Source organism: Arachis ipaensis, chromosome B10 (genome assembly GCF_059453495.1).
Source record: "Arachis ipaensis isolate K30076 ecotype BB chromosome B10, ASM5945349v1, whole genome shotgun sequence".
Classification (NCBI taxonomy): Eukaryota; Viridiplantae; Streptophyta; class Magnoliopsida; order Fabales; family Fabaceae; genus Arachis; species Arachis ipaensis.
Genome location: NC_142435.1, coordinates 27184942 through 27209812, shown reverse-complemented (window position 1 = coordinate 27209812; position 24871 = coordinate 27184942). Strand labels below are relative to the sequence as shown.

Here is a 24871-nt window from a genome sequence, read left to right as displayed (position 1 = left end):
TTGAAAAAGATATGATTTGGAAAAGATTTTAAATTTTGAAAAAAAAATCTAAAATTTTTTTTTTAAAATAATTTTCAAAAATTTGTTTTAAAAATAGAGAGAAAATATATTTTTGAATTTAGTGAGGAAAGAGAAAAACAATAAAATAGCACAAGATTTAAAATTTTTTAGATCTAATGCTCCTTGTTTTCGAAAATTTTGGAGGGAAAACACCAAGGAACACCAAACTTAAAAATTTTAAGATCAAGACACAAGGAAAACTCAAGATCACTTTGAAGACTCACAAGAACACAAGAACATGAAGAAAGAACACCAAACTTAAAATTTTTTTTAGAAAACCAAACTAAAATTTTCGAAAAACAAAGAAAAATCAACAAGAAAACACCAAACTTAGAGTTTGGCACAAGATTTATTAAAAGAAAAATTATTTTTGAAAAAGATTTTAAAAATAGGATAGCCAATTACCGAGAACATAAGCACCACGCTCTAACTAATTGAGCTATAAATTTAAAGTGTTTTAACAATGTATAAATAATAAAAGACTCTAAACCAAAAAGAAAAATTTTTCCTAATCTAAGCAACAAAATAAACCGTCAGTTGTCCAAACTCAAACGATCCCCGGCAACGGCGCCAAAAACTTGGTGCACAAAATTGTTACTCTCTTACAATTTCGCACACATGACCAGCAAGTGCACTGGGTCGTCCAAGTAATACCTTACGTGAGTAAAGGTCGATCCCACGAAGATTGTTGGCTTGAAGCAAGCTATGGTTGTCTTGCAAATCTTAGTCAGGATATTAATAGGTGATTATCAATTGACTTGCAAATGAACAATAGAGCATGAATTAAAAGTTACTTGTTATGCAGTAAATGAGAATGTGTTGGAGTTTTGGAAATGCTTTGTCTTCTGAATTTCTGCTTTCCTCTGCCTTCTTGTTCACGCACGCACATTCCTCCTATGGCAAGCTGTATGTTGGTGGATCACCGTTGTCAATGGCTACCATCCATCCTTCGAGTGAAAAGGGTCCAAGTGCGCTGTCACCGCACGGCTAATCATCTGCAGGTTCTCAATTGTACTGGAATAGGATTTACTATCCTTTTGCGTCTGTCACCACGCCCAGCACTCGTGAGTTTGAAGTTCGTCACAGCCATTCAATCCCAGAATCCTACTCGGAATACCACAGACAAGGTTTAGACTTTTCGGATCCTCATGAATGCTGCCATCAATCTAGCTTATACCACGGAGATTCTGATTAAGGAATCTAAGAGATATTCATTCAATCTGATGTAAAACGGAGGTGATTGTCAGACACACGTTCGTGGGTTGAGGAAGGTGATGAGTGTCACGGATCATCACCTTCTCCATAATTAGGCGCGAATGGATATCTTAGATAGGAACATGCATGTTTGAATGGAAAACAGGAATACTTGCATTAATTCATCGAGACACAGCAGAGCTCCTCACCCCCAACAATGGAGTTTAGAGACTCATACTGTTAGAGATTACAAAGTTCAGATCTAAAATGTCATGAGATACAAAACAAGTCTCTAAAAGTTGTTTAAATACTAAACTAGTAACCTAGGTTTACAGAAAATGAGTAGACTATGATAGATAGTGCAGAAATCCACTTCTGGGGCCCACTTGGTATATGCTGGGGCTGAGACTAAAGCTTCTCACGTGCCTGGGCTGTTTTGGGCGTTCACTCCAGGTTGTAACCTGTTTCTGGCGTTGAACTTCACTTTGTAACTTGTTTCTGGCGCTGGACGCCAGACAGCAGCATGGAACTGGCGTTGAACGCCAGTTTACATCATCTATCCTTGAGCAAAGTATGGACTATTATATATTGCTGGAAAGCCCTAGATGTCTACTTTCCAACGCAATTGGAAGCGCGCCATGTGGAGTTCTGAAGCTCCAGAAAATCCATTTTGAGTGCAGGGAGGTCAGAATCCAACAGCATCAGCGGTCCTTTTTCAGCCTAAATCAGATTTTTGCTCAGCTCCCTCAATTTTAGCTAGAAAATACCTAAAATCACAGAAAAACACACAAACTCATAGTGAAGTCCAGAAATATGAATTTTGCCTAGAAACTACTAAAAATAAACTAAAAACTAACTAAAACACACTAAAAACTATATGAAATTAATCCCAAAAAGCATATAAAATATCCGCTCATCAATATGTTTTAATTATTTTTTTTATTTGAAAAATAATAAACAATTAATGCAAATAAATATAAAAATAAAATTTATACAGAATATAGATAACAAGACAAATAAACTTTTAAATATAAAAATAAAATTTGTACTAAATATTAGATAATAAGTTTACAAACTTATCAAAATAATAAATAATCTTCTAACATAAAGACTCAAGACAAGATAAATAACTAAATTTAGACTTATATTCGTTTAAATTGCAATCTACTAATAATACAAAATATACCAAGTAAAGTAATTAAATAACCTACTCATACTCGTCTAAATAATCATCCGAGTCATCAAAATCGTCAGAATCATCCTCCCTTTGAGAACTCTATGGTTGTCCTGGTCGCTGCAGAATAGGTGGGAGTTTTCTACCTGAAGCTGGGGTTGGGACTGGGACTGGAGCTGTGCTTTTCTGAGAGCTTGAAAAAGTAAAAGGAGGAGGTGGGGGAACACGTGATCCAGAACTACTAGGACCCATGGCTCTCACATACTCAGTCAAGCTGCTCAATTGATGACTAAACTGATCCATCTATGAGTTACTGGTGTTGAGATCCTCACGCAAGGATTCAACTGTCTGTTGCCACTCTCTTTTCTCCCTTTGGTAGCGGTCTTCAAGCTCTCTATATTTAGCGGCATGTTGTTCAACTTCCCTATTGAGTATTATGATTCGTTCTCTAAGATCCAAAACATCAGCACTGGTGGTCGTGGTTGGTCCATCAACTCGAGGCCGCACCATGGAAGAGTCCCTTACCTCACCCATACCATATACCCTACCTCTTCATTTTCCACCCACTGTCTCAATCCATATGCTTTCCTCAGAGACAGGCGGTGGATCAGTTACACCAGCCTCTATAGCAGCCTGCCACTCTTGCTCAGCCTGAAGCATACGCTCTTGAAATATATCCTACAATAAGGAGAAATGATTGATAAACTACTATAAGTATTAATAAGGCATAAAAATTAGATAACAAAATAGTTACAATTAATAAAGGTAAGTTACCTTTGTCTTTCGGGAGTGTTCATCAACCCATTGAGTCCTATCCTCTTTGCGAGTATGAGTGTGCTCAAAAAACTCATCCATACGTGATGGTCTTCCAAGAGAATGATTCTACATAATGAGAGAAACAATATGACACACTGTCACTGATTGAGGAAAAAAATTGCATATAGTATTGTTGAGATATGATTAGTTTTGTTGTGTCTATATTTTAGTAATAAGATTTTAGTAATTAAAAAAACATTAAAAATAATTAAAAAGCAGAATAAAAGCAAAAGCAGAATAGAACAAGCTTATTTTATTTAGAACCTCAATGCGAGACGTGAAAATAAGAAGCTAGACATGGTTTAATGGACTTCAAGGTCACAATCAGTGGTCAAAACTCACATTTAGTTGCAACTTAATAATCCATCAAGCTCATTTTGTTTCAATAAATCATAACACAAGCACAAATAACAGCATGTAGGGTATGGACAAGGGATTATAATTGATGAACCATGACCTTCAAAACTCAGATATTCCAATAAGAAAAATTATAAATGAAATAAATAAGGTAAACAAACATATTAGAATTGCTGTGAGTTTTTTCTTACTTGTTTGGCCTTAAGAAATTTTCAGAACAGCAAATATCATAGTAAAGATTGTCTTTAAGTAAAAAAGAGGGTTCTATAAGTAACTTACCAAGCGTAATCTCGCTTCTGGAAAGGTGGTGCCTCCTGCAGTGTGAATAGAAGTACCTCGAGTCGATTTTCTGGCAGCTGTATTTCTCACCTGTAATTGTCTATAGGCATCAGTGTTCCAATGTCTCATCAATTCACCAAGAACTTCTGGTGGGATCCAATATGGACAGGCACCTTTTTTGCAAATGGCATGGAGCATACCTTGCAAGCGCTTGGCAGCCCTAAACCTCCAAGCTTGAAACATATCATCCTCCTCCATATCAATAATGTCAAAGCATTTCTATTTTAAAAAAAATCACATTTTACAATGTCACTTAAAATAAATGTTAAAATTGTTGAGACAAAAACACTGCCAAACTAACTAGTAAGTATACTACTAGTAGTATATCACATACCATAACTGTCCTACTCTCTCAAGTAAGTCCCTAACATACTTAGATGGAGTGATGTGAATATCATGATCAGATAAGATATTAAATTCTAAGCCTAAGAAGAAATTAACATTGCCTAGATCTTTTAATGTAAAAAAAGACTTTATATCAGCAATGAGAGTGCGGATTGTAGAATCATTATCACATGTAATGGGAATATCATCGACATATGCTAAGATATAGATTGTAGTGTATGCATTAAACCTTATGAATAGTATAATCAGGTTTAACATTGTTTAGCATTTCAAAATGTGACTTCATGTTCAATGTAGGAGTTGGTAATCTGTTAATTAAAAATGTGGCAGTGAGGAAGGTATCTTCCCAAAATTGTTTAGGTAAATCAATAGTAGCAAGTAAAGCAAGGCCAGTTTTAGTTATATGGCAATATTTTCTTTAAACTACACCCTACTGTTGGTGTGTATAAGGGCATGAAAGCCTGTGACTAATGCTATGGAGATGCAAAAATTCTTTAATAACAGTAGAAGTAAATTCTTTAGCATTTATCTATTTGTATACGCTTGAGTTTACAACCAGTTTCAGTTTCCATGAGATTCTTATATTGCATTAAGATTTGCAAGAACTGAGATTTAGAGTAAAGTAAATATAGACAAGTATACCTTGTGTCAGCATCAACTATACTAAGATAATATTTAAATCCTGATCTAGAGGGTCCCAAAATGTCAAGAAAGACTAGCTCAAGGGGTGCAGAATATGTAGTATAATTAAACAGTTTTTTAAATCACCAAAATCTACTAAAATATTTGCCAAAATCTACTATATGCAACTTTAAATCACCAAAATCTACTAAAATATTTGCCAATTGGAAGCTTCTTACTGACTATAGTTTTTTATAGAGATTTTTTTGGTAGATATCATAAAGAATATTATGCACAATGATAATGTTTTCCTCTCTTTCTTTCTAATAAAGAAAACATTAACTAGTTATGTAGGGTAGTTTTTAATTATTAATTTTTGTTTAATTAAACAGCTATAGTAATTAAACAAAATGAGAATCCTGTAGAGTCAAGCTCGTAACAGTTTTTCATTGGGAATAACAACACTTTATTTATCAATGCTTTTAAACGATGAAATATATACTTTCTAGGTTTATTGAATGATATTTTTTTTCATGGATCGGATTTTACTTTCTATCTTTTATTTATTTGTTTTGTTCCAAAAAAATACACATCTAAAGACATACAAATTAGTTGTCAGAAAAAAAAAAGATTTTAGTCACTATAACCCTAAAAGGACCAAGACCCAATACAAATACAACAGAATACCAAGGCACAATACAAGTTAGTTGTGCATACATTATACCAATCATTTGTTAGAAAGAAGTTCACATAAATCAAATTTTTAGGTCACTCGCCTTTGTTTGTTTGGTATATGTCCTAATAAGTTATCCACGCTTACTTATCAAAGTGTTGAAAACTTTCAAAAGAAACTTTACATAAGCCACCAGCAATATTACATTTACTTTAATTAAGCTAAGTGTTCCATAATGTAAAGCCTATGCTGATCAGACATATAAATTAAATAAAAAATTCCATTCAGGCATTTCTCCGAACATGTGGTGTGCAGAGTTCAAAACAGTAAATTTCAGTTCAATCTAAGCAGCATTCAACCCAGTAATTTCAGAAAGATACAACCAACAACAATTTCAGTCCAAAAACACAAGTTTTAACAAACCTAAGCCTAACCAAAATTTCTAAAAACAGAATTAAAAAGCAGTGAAAATAAAGAAAAGAAAGACAGGGAACAGGGGAAGGGAACCTGCATTGATGAAAGGATGAAGAAGAAAGGAGAGGCGGTGGGGTGGTGGTGATGTCGCGGTGGCACAGAAGGTCGCCGCCGCTGGTGGTTGCTTGTCGGTGCTTGAAGACGCGGACAGAGGGTGACTCCACGAACAGGGGTGTCGCACGCAGGAACGAAGAAATGGAGAAATGGGGAAGAAAGAGAAGAAGGAAGAGAGAGAGGGTAGGCGATGGTGGTCGCCGGTGGTGGTGTCGGACGGAGGCGGTGGTGAAGAGGAAGCGAAGTCAACCAAAGGATACCTAGCTTAAAGAATACCTAGCTTGAAGAATACCTAGCTTGAATTTGGGGAAGTTTGCGTTTCTGAACTTTGGAAGCGGGAGCTGACGCGAGAACATGTTTTTTTAGTGATAAAAATCGACGGCATATTTGTCGATTTTAATTAAAAAAAAAACAACACATATAGCGTCTATTTTATAGATTAAATTTACATCGTCCATTCCATTTTAGAAAGCAATCAAGACCGTTCAAATTTATCGACGGCAAAGGTGTCGATATTTTAAATAATAAAATAGACGACATATTCGTCGATTTTAATATAAAAAAACAACACATATAGCGTCTATTATATAGATTAAATTTAGACTGTTCATTCCATTTTAGAAAGTAATCTAGACCGTTCAAATTTATCGACGGCAAAATTGTCGATATTTAAAATAATAATATCGACGCCATATTCGTCGATTTTATTTTCGACTTTTGGTTCGCTTATAATATGACGATAATAAGGAAATAAATTAATGCATTATAAAAATATCGACGACTAGGCTATCGATTTTAATATTTTATTTTTAATTATTTTTTTAGTAATATCGACAGTAGGCCGTCGAAAATTATCGACGACAGAAATAGCTGTCGATTTTTGGCGTCGAAAAACATGTTTTTTCTTGTAGTGTATGTATGTTTAACAATACACGACATTATACTACCTCCATTAAATTGGCGCGGCAAAATGGCTTACTTGTGAGGCCACTCCATTTTTGCACCTCCCATTCTTCAGCATGAAAAGAGTTGTCAAACACAAATGCATCAGATCCCTTCTAAATCCTAGCAATGGATAACACATAAAGAATACTACCCCTCTTTTCTATTTTGTCCTTCTATGTGAGCTGCATAAAGCCTGCTAATTTGTACATGTGTAGCGTGAATCCATTCATGCTTCATTTTCATGCAAATCATGGAAATATATCCAAAAAATAACTCTCATTCATGGAATTTTATTAGTTATATGCTCCATCTGTAAATAAGTCACACTCATTTTATCAGTCAACTTTCATTTTAGTAGTCTTTTGGGAATCAAAATTATTTCAGTTGTTTTGTGCGGTGGGATAGCAACACTAATGCAAACAATGAGATAATTAATTAATTTCTTCAAAATGTGTGGAATTTATTAGGTCTGATAGTGTTGTGAAGGAATGAAATCTACTCAATTTTCTTTAGTGTGGCGCTAAATCAAACATGGATATTTGAGTATATGCATGTTGAATCCTACACAACTTATTATTGAATATTGCAGGCTACCGCATCAATATTTGTAGCAGGTTATCACCCTGTGTTCAAAAGTACTCTCTGACTGCAGCCTTGACCTGCTCTGATCCATTTTGTCGTCGCCTCATTAATACATGGTGTATCATATATATCTTAATAACATTATCTGCACACGCTATTCAAAAGTCAAACTAATATACTATGGTTGCTTAATTACCACCATTTAAACCATGGTCATGTCTACACACATTCCAACACTGCTTTTATAGAATTTTCTAGACTTTACACTTTGGGTTGTGATGTACTGATCAACAGGCTACACCGCTAATGATGAGCTCTATTACTGACTCATCACCGCCAAGAAATATTTTATTAAATTAAAATTCCATGTGAATAAATTGAGCTTTATCAAAAGTTAATAACTGGAGTATTTCTTCAACTTATCAATTCTAAATTATATGCCTGATCTATAAATAGTACGACAATAAATAAAAAACATATTTAGTGCCAAATGCACGAACACATCTTTCTCATTCCTTATATACCCTCATATACCCTTTGTAAAAGTGGGGTCTTTCCATTCATTAATGGAGATCCTCTGTTGTATGCTGGAAGATGTTGTCCACTCCATCCACTTAGCGACTTAATTCCCAAGGAGGACATTTTCGGCAAATACTTCAATCACTACATTAACGCTACCCCGTTAATCAATTGGCATCTTTGTCAATCCTAAAATGGAAAGTAGTAAAAAGGCATCTGACATTGATAAAAAATGTCGTGTATTTTATCTTACTATTGATCCAATGGCGGTATGATATCATGACCTTTTCTTTTTATATCACAATTAATAGTTAATGGATTCTTGCTAAAAGTAACACTAGACATACTTCCATGCATGTGACTATTTTGTATTAATCCATTTTCATTCTGCGTAGAGGATGCATGCTATTCCTACACTATTCTTTAGATAATACTGCCACTCTTTGGATAACAAGATGAAAGTTGTGGACACCAATCGAAACCTGATTTCCTTAAAAATTCTTAAAGGCCACAACACTGGTTATATTGTTGAAGGGTTTGATAAGTTAGTGCAACTTTATCGCCTCACAAACGGGGGTACGATAAAGCTGCGTTACCTTTTCAATGATATCTTCTATGTAATAAAGGTGAAGGATGCTAAGATGGCAAGAATCCTAATCGTCTTCCATTATGTCAAGGATCATTTTGTATCTAATAGCTCGGATAAGGGGAAACAAGTTATGCCAAATGACCCCTTTTTTGACCACATAGAGAGTTTCCACTATGCATCGTACAAGGTCAACAAGAAGAGGAAACGAGGTCAATCGGGTCAAGGCCAGACAAAGAGTAATTATCCTTACCGTGAGCATGCAAGAAGCTTGGATGAAAGGACTAACATCAACGAACATACCATCGAACCGCCACCTGCTCCTGCTATTTTAGAGTTCAAGAAGTCTCATCCTATTTCAAAGCCTCTAGATATAGACCTCAATGTTGTACCTGAAACTGACGAGGAAGACACCACTATACATGAACAATGTATTGTGAAAATGAACTACCAAGATGTTGAGATTACCAAGGAGCAACTTATGGTACCATTCTACAAATTCCCACCAACATATCCTACCTGTCAACTTCTCAATGGTACTCCGCGTGTTTTTTCCTTTGCTGGATTCAACTATTTGTGCATCATTCCAGTCTTCCCTAGCAAATGGTCAGGCAATGCACCTTATTACTCATTCATGTGCATCCTTACTAATCAGGAGGTCCGATGCTCCTACATGGTAACTTATGTTTACGCCGATGCGATATATAAAATGCAGCAATTGATACCTTATAAATTTATTACTTTCTATGAGTATAACTTTTGCCACTTTATGATGCAGACTATTCCTACTAATTTTTCCATCCATGCCTTTCTGTCTAGATTCAATGATGTTCGTGTTTTCCTATCAAACAGATTACAGTACCTGGAATATTTCCTATGGGTTCATTGAGGTCGTAATGGATAGAGAATGGAGAGCTTTTGTGAGGAATCACTTTCTAAGGGCTGGCAGTGTTTTGAGATTCATAGCATCACCCTTTAATGAGTATTTCATGTATGTAGAAGTCTTGCATGTTTGATGGACTCACAACCACATTAGTATCTATTAGTTATTCCATGTTTTGGCGGTATATGGGCTAACGTGTAACTTTTTTATTGAGTAACTCTGTGAACCATTATGCATAAATTTTCTCATGTTGTTCCATTGGCATATTATGAACAATTAGGACACATGAGGACAAGAAAAATGGTTCATGAAGTTACTTTTCCTGCACCGGTGCTTGGACTATGTGATGTAGCTATCAACTCAACACGCTATGTATCTTATTAATCTTATTAATCTTATTATCTTATTAATTTGAATGAAAACATAGACTTTATGAATTCTAAGTATGAAAGGATCCACTGATTCTCTTTGTAAAATTTCATATTATTATCCTCCTTTCTTGATTATAGATTATATATTTGGTTCCCTTGGAAGACCATGCTTTCAATTTTATGAAAATTATTGAAAATTACTAATATATATATATTAAAAAGATAAATTTATGTCAAACAAGAGAGAAAGAAGTTACAAATCAGGAGATGCCAATAAATCTTCAGAGATGGCATCTCATGTGTTAAGTGTTAATTAACTTACACAGACCAGCACCTCTCACCAGGTTCAGCTCAATTTGTCATCATGTCTTTTGTTTAATATTTAGTCTTAATTATTAAATTGTGTGACCGTGGAAACTTATCACTATGATTTAAATTTAGAATACTCAACAAGCTGCAACACGCACACATGTCAAATTGGCCAATAATCCATACGTGAATTTGCAAAGTTACGTCCAAAAATATAAGGACAAATGTATACACTTCATAATCTCCATTCTAAAACTTTCATCTCCATTTACAAAATAAATACACAATGATCAGATATTAGATGTCATAAGTTTTAGTTCATTTTGAATATCATGGATTATAATGATTATATACTAAGACTCAAATTAGCCAGATTAAGGAGGAGAATGATACTGCATGAGAAAAGAGGAAGGAGACAACAATCATTACCCCAAATCCATGCCACGACTGGTTAGTTTATTGCTCGGCTATCCTTATTAGCCAATTCATGGTTTAAATATATACATTGCCCCCTGTAAAAAAATACATATATACATTGCCCTACTCCTTCATATACTTCTTCTAACATATTCATTACCCGTCATAGCCTCAAGTGCGGCATCAATTCTTCCTCTTAAGAGGCATTCAAATATGGTATTCAGGGGTTCATCTTCAACGAAACCATCAGTGAGCCCAACGGATCCAACCATACAAAGTTATTCATTAAATCCTTCTGAGTTGCATGTGATCGGTCTCAAAGATGTTGCTCGCAAGAAACATAATTCTGTGGCCCAACCAATTTGTTTGCGCAGTCCTCTGGAAAACATCTCAAATGGTATCACTCTGTCCTCTTACAGCTTCGATTCCTTCTACAACCGAACTTGGTCTATACATTCATTAGAATTCTTATCTTAAAATAATGCTTTTCAGTTTACCAGAGAAACCAATATGCACATGAATCCAGCAATAGAGGAATTAGAATTACTGATCTATGCTCCTCCATCATTCAATGCATGCAAGACTTTTGACACACATCTGCAATGAACTGTACCCCCTCTACTTCACAGGATAATTTGGTTAATAACCAAATGCGACGGTGAGCAACTTTGGTGCATTAGATTTAGTTCCAATGACATATTCATTGTCCATTAATGGTTTGCAATTTTAAAATTAATAATGGAAAGATTTTACCCGATTCCCAATCATGCGGTTCCATCACCTAAAGCCCAAGTGCAACTAATCAACTTGGAAGCCATGAACATAACACCTCACATGTACCATATTTTTCACTGAATAGGCCCCTTCCGCACAATAATAGGAACAGAGTCGTTGCTCAAGGTCAAGGTTTGTTTTTCAAAAACTGATACAATTCTAAATTCATTATTTTTTAACATATACATAGATGCCAGGGCATTGCCTAACCGGATACTTATTATATGGCAAGTGTTATCATGGTTTATAAGCCATATCATGAATCAAACTAATTAATCATTGTTCAATTCGTAGGGTGGATGCAACATCGCTCAGTTATAGAGCAGTCACAGCATCCTTATGCGGTACAAGCATCCTTCCTTACTACTGATTTGACCCAAAATACCAATGGTGTCATCAAGGATGATGAAGGTACGTCTTCGGAAATAATCGTTAAATTTTTGTTTCAACTTAGCATTCTGAGTGAAAAATATTGACTCGCTTATAACCTATAAGAGCAATGGTGTCTAGGTTAATTGTCCCAAGTAATGTAGTACTTTAACAATTTTGAGTTAACACAGTGATAGATGCCTTTGAAGACACCAGCATGGATTCTGACTATGTAGAATATTGTTACACCGACGGACAACAAGGTACACTTATAACCAACACATTACCTAGATAGCAAAATTTATATTCAGTATGATCAGCATGAAATTTATCTTTGTGCTCAATGCCATTTTTTACTGCTCTTCCCCTAATAAAATAGCAAAGAATCAACAAAAAATAAATCAGAATACAAAATAGTAAAAAACCATCACTCAACTTTTTTTTGTATCACTAATTTATGACGTATGGCTAGAAATTCTACTTCTCTTTTGAAGCACATGTTATAACGAGATGCAATAACTTGGAACTAGGAACAATAAGTGGCGTGGAGTCTCCATATAATCTAGACTAACTCTTTTGCATAATGCAAGAGTAAAGAATCATACCAAAAAAGACCAGAACGAAACACAGAGAATTACTTAAAATTCAAGTGGAAAGAGAATGAAAGAGCTTGAATTAAAAAAAATAAATTGGTTGAATCTAACAGAAAATTATAACTCAAATTTCACACCATTTAATATTCAAATCTAATTTGTAAAAAAAAATAGTTGAAACTTAGAGAGACAGCAAAGCAAATTTTTAGAGGACTCTTTTACCTTTGAGACGTAAGGAAAAAATGTAATACCGGTGGAAGAGAATGGAAGAGATCTAGCATTAAGTACGCAATCAGTAGAGGACTTATTAGCAACGTAGTCAACGGTTAATAGGGGAGACGGAAGTGGTGCTTTTAGAACTCAAATTTTAGACAATTTTAGAATTCCAATTTAAAATAATATAGCAAAAATTTTGAATAAAATGGAAAAAAAAAGTTTCAAATATATCCTTTCTCTTTAAACGGTACTGAGAGAATGGAAAAGATAAGGGAAGACAATGCGGGAGAGCTTCCAGAGATGGAAGAACTACTGGAAGAATCATTGGAAGAGAGTGGAAATAAAGTTGGGGGCGTTGGCTTTATATTTTTTTATGAACCACACAGTAAAAAAAAGTTTCAAAGATATCCTTTGTCTTTGAATGGTACTGAGAGAATGGAAAACCTAGGGTAAGATAATGGAGGAGAGCTTCCAGAGTTGGAAGAGCTACTAGAAGAACATTAGAAAAGAGAGTGGAAATAGAGTTGGGGGCGTTGGTTTTATATTTTTCCCGATACGTCAGTGATGATTTGGTTCTGCCGGGTCAGAGACAAAGGGATGGGTGAACGATCGAATAGGGTAAGTCATGGAATCTAAACTGAAAAAATCGTGTTTTGGCTTGGAAATAATTTTCATCGTTCTAAACTGGAAAACCTGAAAACGAAAAAATATTATGTTCAATTATGTGCTCCTTTTGATAATATTATCGCTGAAAATAATATTAAAATATTAACCAAAATCATATTTTTATATTCCCATTATTTTTGTTTTTTCCAAATTATGATTTTTTTCAGTTATCAATTTTTTAGTTCGCTTTCTGGATTTTATTTTCTTTGATTCGATTTTGGACACCCCTATTAATTATATTTAACATTGCAATAACTTTGCCACCAGATCAAAACTATCAGTCATTTGACACGAACATTGAATCAATTATGGAAGAAGGTCCGTCCATACATTAAGTTTTTATGTGCAATTATAATTAACATATACTATATACAATACGGGATTAATCATCACATTTTTTAAATGGAAGAACAGAGATTTGGGATGTCGGTAATGCGATCCATTGTTGTATATACTGTAATGCATGCATGTGGGAAGGTGAGAGACTATCGAAAAGCAAGAAATAGAGTCCCCCGGATTTGGCCTTTGTTGCATGGATGGTAAAGTTGAGCTGCCACTACTAAACACGGTACTGCAAGTTCTACAAGATTTGCACAGTATGAATGATGAAAAAGGGAGATATTTCAAAAAGAAGAATATAAGAAAATTTAACTCCATGTTTGCATTTACATCCATGGCTGGAAAAGTCAATTGGGTTATTAATAACGGCTCAGCACCACCATGTTTTTCAATAAGTGGTCAAAATTATCATTCAATTGGGAGTTTGCTTCCTACCGTCGATGATAGGCTGAGGTTTGCACAGTTGTACATATACGACACCGAGAATGAAGTTAACAACAAAATAACTGCTGTAAGGTATTTCTTCTAATTTGTTATTCACAGGAATGGATACTCTAAATTTTTTTCAGAATTGAGGGGGTATAGTGTGATTTGTCACCATTAATTTTATAAGTAGAACCAAGAGAGAGAGTATTGACGCGTTAGCGATCACACTATACTCTCTCAATTGTTAAAAAAATTGAGAAAATCCATTCCTGTTATTCAGGACCATTTCAATGTAATTATTAATTGCACGATTAAAAACTATTTATATTTCCCCATGCCAATGTATAATTTACGGTGTAGTTCATTTGTGTGATTTCAATTTTGAAACAAAATCCAACACAATTGAGGCGCAGATTGTGTATGAACTAAAAGAGATGCTAGATATTCACAACCCTCTTGCAAAGAATTTTTGTTTTGTTAGAGATAGGTTTGTTGAGGGTTCTAATCCAAAAATCAAATTGAAGCTAATTAGAAAGCGTGAGAAGGATGGAAAAGTATATAACTTACCAACTGTATCTGAGGTTGCCATTATAATTGTAGGTGACATTGATGACTAAATTCTTGAAAGGAATATTATAATAGAATCGACGTCAAACAGATTGCAAAGAATAGATGCTTTACACCCATTATACTTGGCTCTTTAATACCCCTTTCCTTATGGAGAAGATGGTTTTAGATTGGGCATTGAGACATTTATTCGTTACGGGTTTGACCGTACTAAGAAAAGGAAGACCATCAGCATGAGAGAGTTTTTTGCCTACCGACTGCAAATGCGATTCAACGAATCACCTATCCTTTTCCAATCAAGGAGATTATTTTAGTAGTTCTTGGTTGATGCATAAAACTGAGGGTGGACAAATATAGTGCACTCCATGAGTCATTCATCAGGGGAGAAGCTAATGCTGTGTCAATTGGACAGAGGATAATCCTTCCAAGTAGCTTCACTGGTGGACCCAGATACATGTTTAACCATTGTAAAGATGCCTTCGCAATATGCAGGTATGCTGGCTACCCAAGTTACTTTATCACCATAACATGCAATCCCAAATGGGATGAGATTAAATGTCTACTAAAAGACACCGGATTAAAAGCAAAGGACAGACCTAACATAGTTTCACGGATTTTTAACATAAAGCTAAGTGAGTTAATTGCATACTTCAAGCAAGGAAGGTTCTTCGAGAAAATAACTGGCTGTATGTATATCTTATTTTATGTATGTTCATAAATTTATTGAACTCCCTTAATTGTGTATTACCATGTCCAGATGTCTGCACAGTGAAATTCCAGAAACGAGGGTTACCACATGCTCATATATTGTTATTCATGCACCCACTGTATAAGCCTAAATCACTCGAGGATATAGACAAGCTCATATCAGCCGAAATTCCCAACAAGTGCAAGAGACCAAAGCTCTACGCAGCTGTTGAGAAGTTCATGGTTCATGGTCCATGCGGGAGATACAATAATACCAGCCCATGTATGTCCAATGGGCGATGCTCAAAGTTTTTTCCAAAATAATTTAGATCAAGGACTGTAATTGATAAATGCATACATAGTTCCGTACAACCCATCTCTATTGCTAAAGTATGCTTGCCACATCAACGTTGAGCATACATGTCAGACATCTACCATAAAATATCTGTTCAAATATGTTCACAAGGGAAATGATAGAGTCACGGCTTCTTTCTTCCAGAGCAATGACGAAGGACAGCTCGAAAAGGTAATTGATGAGATCAAGAATTACTACAATTGTAGGTACATATCTGCATGTGAAGCTGCATGGAGAATATTTGGGTATGAGATACAACTTAAGGAACCATCAGTTGTCAGACTCCCTTTTCACTTACCAAACGAAAATCCCGTGGTTTTTAGAGACTATGAGAACATAGTTGATGTCATTGACAGGGTGGACGGCAATCCAACAAAGATCATAGCATGGATGCTTGCAAATAAACTATTTGCATCTGGTCGAGCGCTTACCTATAGTCAGTTTCCAAAAAATTCGTTTGGAAAGAAGATATCTCCATGTGGATGCCTAGGAAACAAGGCTTCTCAATTGGCAGATTAACTCATGTCCCACATGGTAATGGTGAAGACTATTACCTCAGGCTTCTACTTAATATTCAAAAAGGTTGTTTGAGTTTTGTTGACTTGCAGACGGTTGAGGGCATGGTGTATACTACGTTCAAGGAAGCATGCTATGCATTGGGGATTCTGCAAGATGATAAAGAATTTATTGATGCAATCTTAGAAGCAAGTTCTTGGGCATCTGCAGCTTACATCCGCAACCTTTTTGTCATTCTCTTCTTGTCAAACAACATTGGTAGACCTAAAATCGTTTGGCAACAGTGTTATAGTGTGCTATCTGAGGACATTTTGTATAATCATAGAAAAAAATTTCATTCTACAGGTGAGTTTAACATTTATATCTTTGTTGTTTAGTGCCAAATTATGTTTTCGTGAACTTAAATTCACATATATGACAACTCTATCTTTGTATATGGGTGACAGGCTTGCAACTTTCCGAGGACCAAATCATGAATCTTATCCTTTCAAAGATAGAGAAAAAACTCCAGGCTAATGGTAGATCGCTTAAAGAATTCGACCAAATGCCTTTTCTAAGTATTACCTCTGTAGAGGGGTTAGACGACGTTTGATCATGGATAAACTGAACTTTGACCGTGGTGTTCTACACAACAAGTTTACTAAAAACTTCACAGAAATGAATGTAGATCAAGGGAAAGCATTCGAAGTGATTATGAAGGCCGTAGATGCGAATGATGGAGGGTTTTTTTTTATTTATGGTTATGGAGGTACTGGAAAGACGTATCTCTATAAGATTTTATCAGTAGCAATACGAAGTAGAGGTGAAATTGTTCTAAACGTGGCATGTAGCAGTATTGCTTCTTTGTTTCTTCCAAATGGACGAATAGCACATTCAAGGTTTAAAATACCCTTTGACTTGAATGAAGACTCGGTTTTTTGCATTAAACAAGGCACTTTGTTGTGCAAGCTGGTTTGCAAGGCAAAGCTTATTATATGGGATGAGGCACCCATGCTAAATAAATTGTGCTATGAGGCTCTTGACAAATGCTTGATGGACATTCTTAGGTTTGAACCTTACTATAACACAGAACTACCATTTAGACGAAAGGTGGTTGTTTTAGGGGGGGACTTTAGACAGATATTGCCTGTAATACCAATGGGTTCCAAGTAAGATATTGTACAGGCATCCATAAACTCATTCTATTTGTGGCAACACTATACTATGTTGAGGCTCACGATTAACATGTGTTTAATTGTTGGCCTAGATAGTACCACACTGAAAGACGTTGATGAATTTGCTACGTGGTTGTTGGGGATAAGTGACGGCCTTACTAGGGATTCGACTGATGGTGAGTCGATTGTGCTTATGCATGATGAAATTGTAATTGATGCATTCGAGAAACTGGTGGACTTCATTTATCCCAACCTATTGTCTAACATCTAGATAACATCTTTTTTCAAGGACAGATCAATCTTGGCCCCAACATTGGAAGTTGTAAATGAGGTTAACGCTTTCATTATGCAACATGTAAATGCTGGTGAGAAAACTTGCTTGAGCTCTGACACTTTATGTATGGAAGAAGGAAACATGAAATCTGAATTGGATACATTATCACAGGATGTCCTTAATGCCATCAATTGCTCTGGTTTACTGCCTCACGAATTGACTCTGAAAGTAGGTGTTCCCGTCATGCTACTGCGTAACATTGATCAGTCGAATGGGTTATGTAACAGAATAAGATTGCAAGTCAGAAGATTGGGTAACCATGTGATCGAATGCATTACACTAACAGGTGACAAGGTAGGTCAAGTGGTTCTAATACCCCGCATGAATATGATTCCCAATAACCAAGCTTTACCTTTCAGGTTCTAGCGTAGACATTTTCCTATCATTGTCTCTTTTGCTATGACGATTAACAAATCACAGGGACAGACACTAAGGCTGCGTTTGTTTCCGAGAACAAGACAAGACAAGATACTGAGAACAGACAGGACAAGACATTGATGGACAAAGACACAAAATTTTGTGTTCTTGTATTCTATTTGGTGATAAACTAGAACAAATTATGAAAATTCAATTTATTCTCATTTTTTTCATTCAAAAAATTTGAGATAAAAAATATAATAATAAAAATATGATTATGAAAAATTAACAAAAATAATGAAAGAAAAAATAAAAAATAAGTTGTGTCCTTTGTTAGTGTCTCTGTGTCTTTCTTGTCAGGATGGACACAAAATACACTAATTTAGTGTCTCTGAACACATTGTCTCTGTCCATGTCTCTTCTGCCAAACACAATTTTGTGTCTCTGTGTCCCTGTCTCAGTGTCCTGTCTCTATAAACAAACGCAGCCTAAGTACTGTCGGGTTATACTTACCGAGACCTGTATTTACACATGGACAACTATATGTAGCATTATCAAGAGTCAAGTCAAAGGCTGGGTTGCGAGTACTTATTCAAAACAGTAGATCCATGTTATCAAAGTCAACAATAAATGTTGTATATAGAGAAGTCTTTCAGAACATATAATTTTTGAGATGTGTTGTATAATATATTTGGTATTTTCCATAATTTAATTCTACAAAGACATACCCATGCATCGCACAGGGAGCTGCACTAGTGTTAACAAACTAAAAGTTAGTTTCCTATACCTTCTCTTATTATCAATAATTAAGTAAATTTCTCTATTTCATTATGTAAAATTTTGATGATCACATAGCAATTTTGGTTCAGAAACGTGACAGTCCTGAATCATGTGGTTGGTGTAAAGATAAAATGGCAATGTAGGCAGTGGCGGAACTTGAAACAAAATTTTGGAGGGGCCACATAGAAGATAATTGTCAAAATATTTTTGATATAGACCCCATTTAAGATAAGTTCGTCTAATTTCATCTCTCTAATTTGGGTGATATTGCCAAATTTAAAGCCATTTTTTAGGGTCTCGTTCCAAAAAATTAAGGTCAAACTCATCAGATGTAATTTTTTAAACTTTTGAAAGTTGTATCTCACATTTTTCGTGATTCATTAAAGTAGAAGAACTACAAGTGTAAAGTGTTAATATTATAAAAGTTATATGTTCTTCTTCTTAAATATTAGCCTTCCTCTTAAAAAATGTATCAATTTTTTGATTTTTTATTATTATTTTATATAAGAATTTGAATATATATCCTGTAGAATATGTAAAGAAGAAGTTAGAAGGACAAATATTAAAATTTATAATATTTATTAAAATTTTTTTATCAATTTATACAAATACAATAATATTAATACTTATTGAATATTTTATTATTTTTTATCATATAAAAAATTAAATTAAATAAATAATAAAATATAAAATAATATTAAATTAAATAAATAAAAAATATTTATTTTTTTATATTTGAACTTAAAAGTAAAAAGAGTGTTGCTTATTGAATTTATTGGGTACTTTAAGTCATAATAAAGTATTTAAACCAATTGAATTATTTTTTATCTTTTAAAAAAGTACTACTAATTTTTTTATAAAAAGTTTGGGGGGGCCATCGCCCCCCCTTGTCTGAACTAAGCTCCGCCACTGAATGTAGGTATCAATAGGCCACGCTCAAGAGCAGAGAGAGCATAGAATTGACAAGAGTGTATATATGATAGTGTGAGGAGTGATTGCATTGCTCTGTTTACTCTCAGATGCATGTTATATATAGTAGTACATAAAGGTTCTAGTATCTCTTAATACACACGTGACAAAACTAACCTCCTAACAACTCTGGTAAGTTGGCACAGTAACTAACTCAGCTAACTACCTTGCTGACTTGGCCTAACTGTTTCGAAAATCCAGAAAGAGCACAAGGGAGATGAGGTTGGTGAAAATATCAACAACTTGAAACTGATGTGCAGGAATGAATGTGTTAAACTAAGATTCTGCCGTTCATAACCAAGTCTCAAACATAATGTAAATCAAGCTCAACGTGCTTGGACTTAGAATGCAGCACTGAGTTTGTTGCCATCATGATAGTGCTCAAATTGTCATAATAAACCTTGGGAAGAACTGTTAATTAATGTAAGAATGAAAAAGGAAACACTTACTATATAAAACATAGAAGTATGTACAGACATGAGCACTCAAACATTCAAAATCAACATAAGAATGAAAGAATAATAATCATAACAATAATAGAAATAGACTATATAATTCCATGGAAAAAGATTGGCCTAAACATGATGCCAAGACTCTTCTCCAGGGCTAACTGGTGGTAACTCTGGTCTAATCTCTTCTAGCTGCTGGAGAATTTGGTGAGCTTCCGGCCGTGGTGACGGTGTAGGATCAACGCAGTGCAAAGCAAGCTTCAAGGTGTTAAGCAACTCATCATTAACTGTTGAGGATGATGCCTTGTCCCTCATCAAATCCGAATCGAAAACCTCATTTGTCCACTCTTCTTTGACAATAGAAGCAACCCACTGAGGCAAATCCAAGCCATTCCTAGTTTCACCAGGTGACTTTCCTGTCAAGATTTCCAGCAAGATCACACCATAGCTGTATATATCAGATTTTGTGTTAGCCTTCTTGAGTTTCGAGAGCTCAGGCGCGCGATATCCTAGTGCTGCAGCCGTAGCTATCACATTGGAATTAGCAGCAGCTGTCATCAACCTAGAAAGGCCAAAATCTGCTATCTTAGCATCTGTGTTCTCATCAAGCAGCACATTGCTGGATGTAAGGTTTCCATGTATGATGTTTGCCTTCGAATGAAGGTAAAACAAGCCACGCGCAATTCCCTGCGCAATTTTCATCCTTGTTGGCCAATCAATGTATGTTTCAGGTCTAAGAACTGCATCAAAATGGGAAATACTTAATCTAATTCTATCATCAATCAATAAAGAATGAAACAAGAGAAATAACTAACAATTATGAGCATAGCAACCTCTGCAAAATCGAAATAACTTACCATGTAGGAAAGAAGCAAGGCTTCCTCTAGGCATGTAATCAAAAACAAGGAGCTTTTCCCCTTTTTGTCCCAAGTAATAGGCCCTTAGAGCCAAAAGATTGGGATGTCTAATTCTCCCAAGAACACAAACTTCTGATTCAAATTCTCTCTGACTCTTTGTGATCTTTTCTCTCAATCTCTTCACTGCAACTTGCCTTCCATCCTCCATTGTAGCCTTGTACACAGTTCCATAGGTGCTCTTTCCCATTATTTCTGCCGTTGCGCACAAGAGATCGTCAGCTGTAAACTTAATTGGTCCATCAAAATGGACTAGCTTCCCTCCAGCATCACCGCCCTCTTCCACTTCACCAGAAGAAACAGGCGGCCCGACTCCTCTTTCTGTCCTAGTCGTACCAGCAGTTCTGCTTGTGGCCTTTCCATTATCTGCCGTAGAATTCGCCCTCTTTCTGATCAAGCAGAAGAGCAGGATGCAGCATAGTGTAATGAGGACTAAGAGCAGTGCCCCTGCTGCTATGAGAATCTTGTCTTTGGTACCTAGTTTCCTATGATGGCAATCTTTTGACTCTTGATGTGGAAACGGTGCTAGAACTTCATCTGATGGAGCAGGTGCAAGACATGGAGATGAAAGGCTATAGCCACATAATTGATTGTTTCCCACAAAGGAACTTGAGTTAAATTTCTTAGCAAGCATAGTTGGAACGGGACCTGAGAGATTGTTGTAAGACACATTGAAGAACTTAAGACTAACTTGTGTCCCAAGAGATAATGGAATTTCTCCGCTGAGATTATTCATTGACAAATCGAGCTGTGAAAGCGCCGAAATGTTTCCAATACTTGCAGGAACATGACCACTAAACTTGTTCCTACTCAGAATCAGAACAGAAAGATTATGCAGTTTCCCTAAAGCTTCTGGTATTTGGTTACCAAGATGGTTGTTATCTAAATTCAATAGTTTTAGTGAGGATAAATTAGAGAGTGTAGCAGGCAAGCTTCCATTAAGTTCATTATTCGAAAAGTCAAACGATTCGAGCCTAGAAAGTGTTCCTAATTCATTTGGTATAGCTCCAATAAACCGATTATGACCAAGGGAAATCTCATTCAGTTCTCTTAGTCTTCCCAAAGAAGAAGGAACAATGCCAGTGAAAAAGTTATGATCAAGAATCAAACTTTGAAGCCTAAAGAAGGGGCCATTATTCATGCTACCATCACCACCCCATGAATTAGGCAAGGATCCAGAGAGGTTATTGTGCTGAAGCGAAAGAAACGTCAGCGAACGCGAGCGAGTCAGGCTAATTGGAATGGAACCATGGAAGGAATTGAAGCTAAGGTTAAGAGAATAAATCTTTGTGGAATTGGCAATGCTATCAGGGATTGTTCCAGTGAGAAAATTGTTGCTTAAGTCAAGAGACTGAAGCAAAGGGCAGTAACCAATTGAAAGAGGGATTGAACCTGTTAACATATTGTTAAATAACTGAATACCTCTGAGGCTTGGGAGAATCCCCAAGGACGAAGGGATTGCGCCGCCGATTCGGTTATCGTGAAGACTAAGCTTCCGGAGACCCTGAAGCTGTCCAATCCGTTCCGTTATTCGGCCGCGCAATCCCTTCCATGGAAGCTGGATTACTATAACTTGTCCCTTTGCACACTTTATGCCATTCCAGCTTCCGGAACATGCACCGTAGCCGGTGTCGTTCCAACTTCTCAAGAATCCTTTTGGATCAATGAGCTCTTCCTTGAAGGCTCGAAGTGCTAGGAAATTCGATTCTGTTACGACCACTCCATCCCAGCGATCATCTTCACATGAAACTGGATTCATAACTGTGGAATGAAGCAGCAGCAGCAGCAGCATAAGAAGAAGAATCCAGAAAGAGTGAACATTGAAGAACACAATAGTCTTCCATCTTTCTTTCTTGTTTTCAGATATGTGGTTGTTCTTTCTCATCACATGTTGCAAAATCTGGTTCTGGTTCTGCATTGCTGTATTGAATGAAAACCAAGAGAATCAGTGTAGGAAAAGATGGGAAAGTTTTTGATTGAGTTGAGAATATTCTAGTGCATGTTCTATGTTGTGTGAGTCAATGAAAAAATGCAGACACTGTGAGAAGAAGACAGTGGTGTAAGTTTCACACAGTGCATGATAGTGGAGAGCAGGAAGCTTTTTTGTGGTGAGTGAACAAAAATCTGGTTTTATGAATTTAAATGAATCTGACACTTCAGGCTAATAAATAGTTTTCTGTTCAAAATATATGCATAAATATCAAACATCATGATCTTAATGAATTGCACAATTGGCCTAAATTTTATATTTTTTTAATTTCCGAAATAAATCCATTTTTTAATGTTTGATTAGAGAATGATGAGTTATTTTTACGTGATCATACCAAAAAAACGAGAAATGTTCCGATAAATATTTTTCATCAATATTTGTCGGTATTTTGTGACAAACCTTATTTTTATATAAGATTTAAAATTTAGAATTTAGTATTTAAACTCTAAAATTTAGTATTTAAAATTTAACTAACACTGTATTCTTTAAATATTATGTATAAAAATATATTTGTTGACCAGATATTAATAAAAAAGAATATATTTTATTTGTTATGTATTATTACTAAAAATAAATAAAAAACTCAAGAATCAATAGAATTTATTATTTTTAATTATTATTTTAATTTCTTTAGTTTAACGATTCAATAATATATTTTTAGTTTATATTTTAAATATTATTAATTACTAATAAAAAATAATAATTTTTACTGATTTTTAAATATTTTTCATAAAAATAACTTGGAGCATGGTGAAAGCAGCACGTGATGTTGAGGAGAATGGGGATGGGAAGCAGCACGTGATGATAACCCAAGAGATTGTCTTGATCTAAATGGGGAGCGCGGGTTGGGAGTGAGAGTGGGAGCCAACGCAATAAAATTGTCACATTCTGAGCGAGGCGTGGTTTGATGGCTCCCCATTTTCACAAACACTAACTAACGGCTACTTTAATTTATCAACTTTTTTTTTTTGTGACTAATTTATCAACTTTGAAAATAATATATGTGCATTATCAGCATCAATGTATATATGTAACATTTTATCACCAGAGAATGTAGTGATATTTAACGTGTTTTGAATCTGAAGATGAGAGAAGATGAAAGTAGTAAAGAAAGGAAGTGCATGTAGGAATTAGAATCGCTAATCATTTTCTGTTGATTGAGTTTCTAAAAATAACATTTAATGATTAAAAATGTGATGTGCAGGTGTCCTTCTTACCTCTTCTTGACTGACCACCCGCGCCCCAAAGCCCCCACTAACGGCTACTTCTGCGCTTCTTAGGTCCATGCATCATGCATGGTTCTTGGCTTCTTGCTTCAAAAATCAGCCGTCAAGACCATTAAAACCTTCTTCTTAACCTCTAAACAAAATTTAATGTCTTAAATTATTAAAAATTGAAAAAAAAATATTTATTATTTAAAATTACACTTAATATACATTTTAACTAAATCCATAAATTTATAATATGCATTAAAAGTGACACAAAAAATTAAAGAAATTATATTATTTGTTTTCATTATAGAGTTTTTATTAGTTTATTTTAAATTCTTAATATAATAATAGTAATAATATAATATTTCGTAAATATTAAAAACTTAATATTTAATTTATAATGAATAAGTAATAACTAATAAATTGATTAAATTCCTTTGAATGACTAAAACTAAACTACCGCAAACACTCGTGGCTGATATAACT

At 35.1% G+C, this 24871-nt stretch overlaps 3 protein-coding genes across 3 annotated transcripts; 2 read left to right on the top strand and 1 right to left on the bottom strand.

Moving 5' to 3' along the window:
* The first annotated feature begins 14010 nt into the window (after positions 1 to 14010).
* Positions 14011 to 16819, top strand: LOC107620358 (uncharacterized). The gene is made up of 6 exons (XM_016322531.1): positions 14011 to 14192; positions 15162 to 15355; positions 15427 to 15639; positions 15719 to 16221; positions 16320 to 16572; positions 16674 to 16819. The coding sequence occupies exons 1-6, from the start codon at positions 14011 to 14013 to the stop codon at positions 16817 to 16819; spliced, it is 1491 nt and encodes a 496-aa protein (XP_016178017.1).
* Positions 16820 to 16821: 2 nt separating this feature from the next.
* LOC107620359 (uncharacterized) lies at positions 16822 to 18213 on the top strand. The gene is made up of 4 exons (XM_016322532.1): positions 16822 to 17368; positions 17474 to 17589; positions 17671 to 18009; positions 18136 to 18213. Exons 1-4 carry the CDS (start codon positions 16822 to 16824, stop codon positions 18211 to 18213), a joined length of 1080 nt encoding a protein of 359 aa, XP_016178018.1.
* A 2035-nt stretch (positions 18214 to 20248) lies between these two features.
* LOC107624464 (putative leucine-rich repeat receptor-like protein kinase IMK3) lies at positions 20249 to 23325 on the bottom strand. Its single transcript, XM_016326955.3, has 2 exons — positions 21128 to 23325; positions 20249 to 21010 (listed from the first exon to the last, which is right to left on the bottom strand). Exons 1-2 carry the CDS (start codon positions 23100 to 23102, stop codon positions 20397 to 20399), a joined length of 2589 nt encoding a protein of 862 aa, XP_016182441.1. The 5' UTR covers positions 23103 to 23325; the 3' UTR covers positions 20249 to 20396.
* Between the last annotated feature and the right edge of the window lie 1546 nt (positions 23326 to 24871).

Excerpts from the sequence above, each read along its gene's own strand:
- LOC107620358 (XM_016322531.1), top strand. The coding sequence starts at position 14,011 with ATGGCTGGAAAAGTCAATTGGGTTATTAATAACGGCTCAGCACCACCA. Across the intron at positions 15,356-15,426 it reads CTTCGAGAAAATAACTGGCT|ATGTCTGCACAGTGAAATTC; the intron begins GTATGTATATCT and ends TACCATGTCCAG. Across the intron at positions 16,222-16,319 it reads GAAACAAGGCTTCTCAATTG|ACGGTTGAGGGCATGGTGTA; the intron begins GCAGATTAACTC and ends GTTGACTTGCAG.
- LOC107620359 (XM_016322532.1), top strand. The coding sequence starts at position 16,822 with ATGGATAAACTGAACTTTGACCGTGGTGTTCTACACAACAAGTTTACT. Across the intron at positions 17,369-17,473 it reads ATTGCCTGTAATACCAATGG|ATAGTACCACACTGAAAGAC; the intron begins GTTCCAAGTAAG and ends TTGTTGGCCTAG. Across the intron at positions 17,590-17,670 it reads TGCTTATGCATGATGAAATT|GACAGATCAATCTTGGCCCC; the intron begins GTAATTGATGCA and ends TCTTTTTTCAAG.
- LOC107624464 (XM_016326955.3), bottom strand. The coding sequence starts at position 23,102 with ATGCAGAACCAGAACCAGATTTTGCAACATGTGATGAGAAAGAACAAC. Across the intron at positions 21,011-21,127 it reads CCTTGCTTCTTTCCTACATG|TTCTTAGACCTGAAACATAC; the intron begins GTAAGTTATTTC and ends ATTTTGATGCAG.